The 9,700-nt window shown below is 48.1% G+C and overlaps 1 protein-coding gene across 1 annotated transcript; it reads right to left on the bottom strand.

Moving 5' to 3' along the window:
• Window positions 1–2,976: 2,976 nt before the first annotated feature.
• On the bottom strand, window positions 2,977–6,863 carry LOC125529800 (the record flags this gene model as incomplete). The annotated part of the gene is made up of 6 exons (XM_048694213.1): window positions 2,977–3,229; window positions 3,332–3,472; window positions 3,598–3,946; window positions 5,094–5,251; window positions 6,433–6,573; window positions 6,687–6,863. Coding segments are annotated over 6 exons (1,131 nt in total), but the record flags the coding sequence as incomplete, so codon positions are not given.
• Window positions 6,864–9,700: the final 2,837 nt, after the last annotated feature.

A 9,700-nucleotide genomic window follows, 5' to 3' on the forward strand; every position in this document is an offset into this window, starting at 1 on the left:
TCCAAGAGGCACGGCCGTGCCTCTCGCTAAAGCACAACCGTGCCTCTCGCATAAGTAAAACCTGACTCTTGAAAAAGGGAAAAAGAATAACAGAAAACATATTTTTTCCGTTTTCGAGAGACACGGTCGTGACTCTCGCTAAATCATAACCGTGTCTTTCGCGTAAGCAAAACCGCGACTCTCGCAAAAAGAAAAAAAAATATAAAACATGTTTGTTTTCGTTTCCGAGAGGCACGGCTACGACTCTGGCGAAATCACACCTCTGCCTCTCGCGAAAGCAAAATCGTGACTCTCGCGAAAGGAAAAAAACAGAGAACACGTTTCTTTTTCGTTTTTCAGAGGCACGACTGTGACTCTCACGCAAGCAAAACCGTGACTCTCGCGTAAGAAAAAAAACACGTTATTTCGCGTAAACAATTTTTTTTTAGAATTTTTTTATCGAAAAGCTATGGAAGGCCGGTGGAAACCAAAAAAGCTAAGAAAATTGTTTAATAAGTCAAAAATGCGTGTAAAAAATAAAAAAATAAAATTCAAAGAAAACGCCCAGAGCACGACACGTGGCGAATGGCTGAGAGCACATCAAGTGGCGCTGATCGTTGCGAGGCTTCCAAAGGAGCGCTCGTTAAGTAGTTCCTCTTGAAAGAGTCGGATGCGAGGAGACGCGGACGAGGGAAGGAATCTTTGATTAGGCCCCATTGAGTCTTGAGCAACCCACATCTAAGCCCACATTTTGTTTTCAAAAATTGTGTTTTCAAAAAACCCAATCAGGCTGCTGGTTGATGTGGGCAACGCACATCTAAGCCGACAAAAAAGGTATCCGCGGCTTGCCTAAAAAAATAATGATATCGTGTACGTGGGTTGCCTTAAAAAATGTGATATACGCGGGAATACACTATTTACCGCATAATGCGTTAATAGTCGGAGCTTCGGACAGGGCGCCCGCGACTAGGCCCGCCCATTTTATTTTTCTTTCCAGTTTCTATTTTTTTCATTCCCCCTTTCTTTCCTGTTTATTTTATTATCAATTTTATTTTTCTCGGCTTTCTTTTTTACATAAACTCCAAATTTCAATAAATTCTCAGAATTTCGAAGTTTCATCAAATTTTTTAAAGGTTCAAAATTTCAAAATGTTGTTCTCATATTAAAAAGTTTTAAACTTTAAATTGTTGCACTTGTTCCGAAATTTGTTCAAATTTCAAAAATGTTCCCATTTTTTTCAAAAAATGTTCATGTATTAAAACTTGTTTGATATTTTAAAAATGTTTGTGTTTTCAAAAAATGTTCAAGATTCAAAAAGTAATATTTTTAAGAATTTTTCACAAATTGGAAAAATGTTTGAGTTTTAAAAAATGGTCATCTTTTCTACAATTGTTCTGAAAGTTCAAAACATATTCTCAGTTTCAATAATTCTCAAATTCAAAAAATGTTCTAGTTTTCATCAAAAGTTCACATTTTCAAAAAAATTCCCTTTTATAAAAAAATTGTGTTTCCAAAAATTGTTTGGATGTTTCCAAAATTGTACACATTTAAGAAAGAACTTTTTATAATTTAAAAATTTGTTGACAGATCCAAAAAAATTAAGCCCATGGTGGAATGGTCGGTTCCTAGGTTTGGATGGGTGAGGTTGCTGGCGAAAGCCGTACTTCGGTTGTGGCATGAGTCGTCTTCGGTGGTTCTTAAATGCGTCGTTCCCTCATTGAAGGCGTCGATGTAGCAGTTCTTATTGTCCTTCCTATTATGCTCCGGAGTAAACCCTAGATATGGTCTGCTTGATCGGACAATGGCAGCATTGGTAGCTATGCTCAGTGTTGTGTTCCCTCTTGGGGGCATCGTCTTGGAGGTGGATCCGTTTGGTGGGAATTGTTGCTCGTGGAAGTTGGCAGTGGCCACGTGGGGCTAAAGATGATGCATTCATCGATGACAGGGAGCATGAGTACTATTCACATATGAGAAGGGTCATATAAGCCAATTGGTCGCTTCTCATGGGATCAGAGCAACATATGTCCACCTCCTTTTGGCATGTCTTTCCTCTTTGGTGTCGACGAGGTTGGCAAATTTGCTCATGGAAGATTAGGCCAGCAATGGTTTTGGTGTGCACTTTGATAGCGGCGAAGACGACACTCGAGTACTCGGCTACGTGTTCTGTGGTGTTTGGCCTTTCAGGCGTCTTGCTATTTTTTAGCGCTTTAGACCTAGTCAAACTAGGTGTGGCTCGCCTTTATTCAGTTTTTCATTTGGTTTTCCTTCAATAAACCGAGCAGTCTCTTTTTTCCCTTTTTCCCTTTTGCGCTAACATTTATGTTGTGCTTTTTTTCCTTTAATACCCTTTCTAATCAATAAATTTGACAATGCTCCCATCAACAGTAAAAGAACATGACCCTCACACAACACCTTAAAAAATGACCACATCGAGGTCTCCAGCAATAGTTGACATAGTGCATGTCAGCTGCTATCGCACCTTTAGATGCTACCGGGGTTCTGGAGCATTGTATCGTGCATCAAATGGCCGGCATTGGCCAGTGCAAGTTTTGTAGAAAACCTCTCAACATTCCTAAAATGATGTTTTGATTCACGTCCGATGATGTTGTTCGTTGGATCACAGATTTAACAGCCTTGGTGCCCCTGTATCACAGTAGCATCTAAGGAGTGGTAGCACCAGTATATTTTCCCACAATTGACATAATAAAAGGGTATATCCAAGTCTTGAGAAATGCTTTTTTTGTACTATCTCCCGAACTTAATACTACTAACATAAGACGTTTTTTGACATCAGCATATTTTTTGAATTTTCACTGGCATATTAAACTCTAAGAATGCCTTATAAAAAGTCAACAGAGGTAGTGCGTCTAAGTCGCTGCCGAAAGGTGCAACTGCGTAGTGAGAAGTGTATATGACGCTTTTTCACTCCGTTGAAAAGTGCAAGTTGCATTTTCTTCTCTGAACTAGACTTCAAAGAAGCAATCACTCGCGTGAGCATTAGTAAAATGGATTTTCTTTTGTTTTATTATGTTGAACGGAGATGCTCAAATCTGAAATCATCGATCGGACGACATTTTAACTTGTGTCAGAGCTTGCTCCTACTTTTGTTGCTCTTCGTTGGCCAGGCAGGGGTCATCCACTGCCTCCCTATCGCCACCAGCTCGCCGGATCCCATCTTCCGCACCCGCACCACGGCGGCCGTGAGCTTCCCTTTCCGGCCCACCACCCGCCCGTCCAACTGAACCTCCTCCTGCACACGATCGATTCGCCATGTTTCAATTTGCTCGCCGGCCGCCGCAGCAGCTTGCCATCAATCATCATCATGTATTATTATCATAGGAAATGGACATACGTTGCACGCGACGGGCGAGAAGTAGGACAGGCCGTAGTGGACGGTGGACGTGGGCGCGCCCACCACCGTGAAGACCACCGCCGAGCACATGTTGTCCACCGCCGCCGCCAGCGCCCCCGCGTGCCACGTCCCGTCAGAGTCCTGCACGCAAGCGCAACGCGGGAACAGACAAAGACACGCCGCGGTGAGATCTCCGACCCGGACACGGCGGCACAGGCGCTTGAGTGGGAGAACCCAATATGTGCGAGGGGGCTGGGCGCACGTACGGTGAGCGGCGGCGGCACGTGGAACGAGCACACGACGCGGCCGTGCTCGGAGAGGGAGATGCGTGCGCCGGCCAGCACCAGCGAGTTGAGCGCGTGCCCCTTTTGGCTGGCCGCGTCGGTGATTTTGCCGGCGTAGTCCGCGCGCGGGTCCTCCAGCCACTTCCTGGCGACGGCGGCCAGCCGGAGCCGCAGCGCTTCGGCCTCCGCCGCCCCGTCGTCCATGTGCGTGTGTGTGTGTGTGTGTGTGTGTGTGTTGCGTGTGCTTGATTTGTGACCTTGGACGCTTCCTTGCTCCTCCACAGCTATAGCCTTGTTGTACCCGTAGGAGCACGATATAAGATCAGCTCGACTTAATTAACCCCATGACAGTGACTAGCAATAATGCACGATGTAGGCATATTCTGAAACTCAAGTCAACCAACGAAATGCCCAACGCAGCTTCCTTCAAATCCCTTTGGACTCGAGGTGATCTCCACTCCTCAAGAGCTTTTTTATGATACCTATACTGCTACGGAAAAAGGAGCACTATATACCTAATCTCACCGTTCAATTCTTGAGGGTATTTTAGACCTCTAATTTTTCACATTAAAAGAAAACCAAACTCTTATTAGTTTGTATCTGGAATCTGTCATGGCTGTCGACTGTCGAGAGAAAACGCCGCCGACTCAATCCAGACGCGCCGTCTCCCATATTGCACGCCCCGGCCATCTAACTCCCCCTCACTGCCGCCGTGCTAGTTCACTCCATCCATATCTAGCTAGTTCACAAATCCGTAACCTTCCAACAGGCCTCGAACGTCCGCCGCCTTGTTATGGATTAGAAGTTCAGTTATCCATACTTGGCTGCATCGTAGAAACCGAGTGATGTCAAAAACTTTCTTCCAAGGGGCTAGCTGCCGCTGCTAGGAAATAACAAACCCATCACTGAAATTGCCAACAGCCTGAACCAAGTAGTGCAGCTTAAAACCTGAATTTGCATTGGATATGGCCAACTCTCTACAAAGGTGAACACTAAATTATCCGTCAGCGCTTGTCACCCGTGGGATGATGGTACCTCACATCCGGCCTGCCGAAGAACAGAAGCTGCGCCATTCTGCCCTCACATCCGGTGTAGGCAGGAGACGTCGGGTGCCGACTGCCGAGACCTGCGCTATGCCGCCGAGCGCCTGATCCACGAGCACAGGCTGGCCGAGGAAGGGACGAGAGATCGGCTCGCCGAGGGAGAATGCGTGGGGCGCCTCAATCTGACGAGCTGAAACTTAAAAATCTTCCCGAGTTGCCTTCAAATCACATATACCGCTTACGTTGATCGAGCAGTGCAGTCTTTATACTGCTAAACCAATTCCAGCAGTATATATCTCTTCGGGCCGTTGGATCTTCCAGAATGGAGGGCCCGTATTCATTACCCGGTACCGTAAAAGAGCTCCTCAAATAAGCATTTAACATTGTCAGTTAATCAATGAATTTGGACAGATAGTGTTCTCATCGTTGCTGTATCATAGCTTGCTCCCTTGATATCCCTTTGGTCTGGAGGTGGTCATCCACTGCCGGCCGACCGCCACCAGCGCGCCGGACTCCTTCTTCCGGACCTCCGTGGTCACCGCCGTCATCCTCCCTTTCCGGTCGACCACCCTCCCGTCCATCTCCACTTCCTCCTGAAAACATTTCAGCAGAACTTATTTTACTTCAGCCTTGGTCTTGATGAAACTTGCACGCGAGGATGCAAAATGCAGCTGAAATCGTACGGTTTCAGACAATGTGACTTGACGACTTAATACTGTGCAATGAAATGGAAAGCGTCTGAAATGGCGTATGCTGATCGGAAATTAGTGCTTTGTCTGGGCAAAGATAAGAATGTGCTCTTAAAGCTCAGTGTGCTGAGGCCGAAAATGGCAGAGCCATAACCGCTACCCTTTAATGTGTAGCCTTGGCGCCTCTTGCCTTATAACTACTCGAAGAAGAAATGGTTGAAGAGTTTTGCTTTGATACTCCAACTTTATTTACTCTACAAAGCACACGTTCAGAAGGAATAATCAACCAAATTCTTTGAGCTCAGAAAGCAGCTTTCCAGGAAAGATCAAGCTCACCTAATTGGACTATCCTTTATAATCTGTCTACCGAACAAAGCACGCCTAATCGCCGCCTCAGTAGTGTCAAGGCATTAATTTACCTCTGCATATTTTACTCATGGTGGTGTTTGGTGATGGTGCTCCATTCGGAATCAAGTCGGGTTTTTCTCTTATTTCTTATTTTGCGTGGTTTTCGCGGGTTCTCATATAAACCAAGCCACTCTGCATTCTTGTTCTTTTTCTTATTTTACTGAACTCGACACAGCTTTTGCCTTGCAAATCGTTTTTTTCTTCCCTTTTTTCTTGTTTCATGTGCTATATGCCCCAGATTCTCATAAACCGAGGCACTATACTTGTGCTTTTTCCTATCTTATTGAAATGTGCGCAGCTCTTGCCTTGCAAGTCAATTTTTTTCTTTTTTCTTTTGACTTGAGGTCGTCAAAATATGGAAGTACGCATAAAGACTCCACACAGTCCAAGTGTTTTTTAGTCCTTTACCAACCAAGATTATCCTATATATTTATTTTGTATTTACTCATGCGAGAAATACAACATGAAATTCAGTATACGCGGCTGCAGAACATCAATTTTTTTAACCAGCAACTGATCAACCAACACAACGATTGCAACTGATCAAGCAACACAACGATTGCAAGAAGCAAACAGTGAGATTAATTTCCATTTAACCCAGTAAACGAGTTTATGCTGGCATTTGGAGGAGGAACAGAGCAGAGCAGAGCAGAGAGTATAGTAGGTAGGGTACGCACATGGTGCTTGGCCGGCGCGAAGTAGGAGATGTCGTAGTGGACGGAGACCTTGATGATGCCCTCCACCGACATGATCGCCGCCGCGCACACGTCGTCCACCGCCGCCGCGATAGCCCCCGCGTGCCAGTTCCCGTCCGCGTCCTGCACGCGCGCGCGCCCAAACCAAGGACAAATTGGAATCGGAAACCAATCACGGGAAGAAGCCAACCTCGCGGAGCGCCAGGGCTCGAGATAGTCTGCGGGCGCACACGTACCGTGAGGCGGGCGGGCACGCGGAGCGAGCAGACGGCGCGGCCGCGCTCGGCGAGGGACACGCGCACGCCGAACAGCGGCAGCGCGTTAAAAGCCCTGCGGCCGCCGTGCGGGCGCGGGGTGCCTCGGCGGCGTGCGCGGTGGACGGGGATCGAGTTTGACGCGATGACCGGGCAGACCTACTCCTACTCTTCTTTTCCTACTCTACTTGACAGGGGTGTGTCTGCTTCCTTTTCGTCTCCTCTAACTTGCTTAAAGTGAGAAGCCAGGGTGTGAGCGCATGCTCATCAGTTCAACGCTTCAAACGATCGTCTCCTGTGTGGCTGTGTCTGTGTGTCTTGGGACCACGGAGGCACGGCGGCTCCTTGTCCGCGAGAGGTCTCCGTTTTTAAATATTTTTTGTTAATTTTTATAGAATTTGTGTCCTGCTCAGAGATGCGAGGCGACGACGGCTTTTTTAGATAAAATAAGATCCTTCTCGTCTAGCCCCGCTTCGGTGGTGTTTCTAATTCTCAAAGGAGGTGTGAAGGTTTGTCTCGAGCGGATCTCGTGGGATTCCGTTGGTGTTTGTTTTCGGTGGATCCACGTGGATCCAGTCTTCGTTCGTCTGTGTTCGTGTGTCTACAGGTTGGATCCTTCCGATCTATGCTTCTCTTTATCGGCGACGGTTCCTGTTTTGGTGCGCTGGTTTTATAAGACCTTAGCACGACGACTTTTCAACTGTCTACTACAATAATGTTTGTCCAGCTCCAATGAGAAAGAGGCGATGAAAGCAGGGCACCTTCGGTTCGCTCCAGTCTTTGTAGTCGTCGATAGGTGGTCTACGAATTTGGATCTACTTTTTTACTTCTAGTGATTTTTTACTAGCTTAACAATTGATAAATAGATCAAAAGTTTTTCACGAAAAAATGAAAACAAATAAAAATGAACCATTCTAAATGTACATTTCAGTCTCTTTGAGGGGAAAAGAGGTTCCAGCGACTCCGATGGGGTTTATTAGGCTGCTCATATTTTGAACGAAAGTATGACCATATATTAACATAATAAAATATGAGTTTTATGCAATAATAATGGTATCATTGAAAATAAATTTTAGATACAAATCCAACAATATAATTTTATGGCATATCGCTTTTATTTTACAAATCAAGTTTGCGGTCAAAGTTTAACTTAAAATACAAGGAATCTAAGGGCATCTCTAAAGCGGACCCTCAAATCGCTCACAAACATTCGACCACACTGTATGGACGCAGTTTGTCATTAAATTTTATCTCGTATCGGTCCGCAGATCAGTCTGTTTCCCGCAAACTAAGGTGGAGGGGGGCTTTGCGGGAGTCCGGACCACCGCCACGTAGGATTTCGACACCCCCGGGCCACCCAAAACCACACCCGGACCACGCGTCTCCATCTCTTTCCTCTATCTCTTCATCCGCTTCATCCCTTGTCAACACTACCACTCTACCATCCCATTCGCCCGCCAAGTCCTTCTCGCATCTCCGCGACCTCCGCCGTTCCACCCGGTCGGCACGCCGCTTTGCCTACGCCGGCGGTCCACACCTCCTATTTGTCTGTCGGGCATCTACCGTACCAACTGCCTCGGCGGGGTTCACAATGCCCGACAAGTGTTTGGTAAAATGCACATGCTAATATGTTTGCCCTTCTTTGAAATAATGGATTCAGACATGGAGTACATGGCGAGGGCGCCTTCCGTGCGGCAGACTCGCGCGACCTCGCCCCAGCCACGAGTCAAGAAGATCCTCCCGGAGGAGACGGCTTCAACCTCCACTCCAGTCGCCGGGGCATCGCAGTCGGCGTGCTGCAACCATAGCTCGAGGGGGCCTCTCGGCGGCGAAGAACTGCGGGTAGCGAATCCAAGTGTGCGGAGGCATCGCCGCCCATAGCATGAATTCACGCGAGGAGTCCACGGCATGGACCCCTGGGGCGATGGCGTGCGTTACCGCGACGCGGCGACCAGGGCCCTAGTGCGGGCGGCGGCGCTCGTCGCCTCTCCCTTCGGAGCCCTCAGCTTGAGGGTACAAGGGAAACAGATACCCCAGAGGTGGCCGCTCGTACCATGGCCGCGACACTTCCGACCTCACGACGATGTCACGACGATGAGATAGCCTCTTCTTCGGCGGAAGTGGCTCGAGCTTGTTAAGGGGAGTCTTTCCCTTTTCCGCGGCCGAGAACCTCTGTATCGGCGCCATGGTCGATGCAGCGAGCAGTGAAGCGAGGAAGAAGAAGGAGCGGGAGAAGCAACGAAAGAGATGGGTGATAGGGGCTCCGCCCCTCTTCCCATTTATAGCCAAAGGGAGGCCAACCGCCGGCCTCCACGATATAAGGTAATAATGATCTTTTCTGCATGCAGCAAGGACTCGTCAAATCGGGCAATTGCCGAGGCGGCGTGGGGAAGTGGAGACGACCACGTCCAATCAGTCGCCACGCACCAATCTTGGCCGCAGTCTGTTGGGGCCCGTGGCGCTCCACGCTTGCCCTTTGGCTTCGCCTCGAAGCCAAGCCTGAGCGCGCCTGTCGGATTCCGGGCTCCGCAAAACCCTTAAGATTCGAACACAGGGGCGTGACGAAGATCTCTCCCACTACACATCTACCTAGCGCCTCGCTCTTCTCCTGGTGGTGGGAATGGAATGCAAGCAAGCAAGCAAACAAGTAGAGCACACAAGAGTTTACCCAGGTTCAGGCCACCTTGCGGTGTAAAACCCTACGTCCTGCTTTAGTGGATTGGCCTCGCGAGGGCTTGAGTATGAACAAGTACAGTGGATCCCTGAGCTCAGGAGGCGAGCTCGAGAGGGGTGAGGAAGCGGATGTTCTTGCGCCTTTGCTATGCTCAGTCCCAATGGGTTGGTCCTCCTCCTCTAGCTAGGAGCCCTAGCTAATTATATAGACGACCAGGGTCCTCTTCCCCCGAAATGTTTAGGCGGGAAGGGAATCCCACAACAGCCATTTGAGCGGGAACACAAGGACGCTCCTATCCTGACAAAAGGTGGTCTTCGCCTGC

Source organism: Triticum urartu, unplaced genomic scaffold (genome assembly GCF_003073215.2).
Source record: "Triticum urartu cultivar G1812 unplaced genomic scaffold, Tu2.1 TuUngrouped_contig_5859, whole genome shotgun sequence".
NCBI lineage: Eukaryota > Viridiplantae > Streptophyta > Magnoliopsida > Poales > Poaceae > Triticum > Triticum urartu.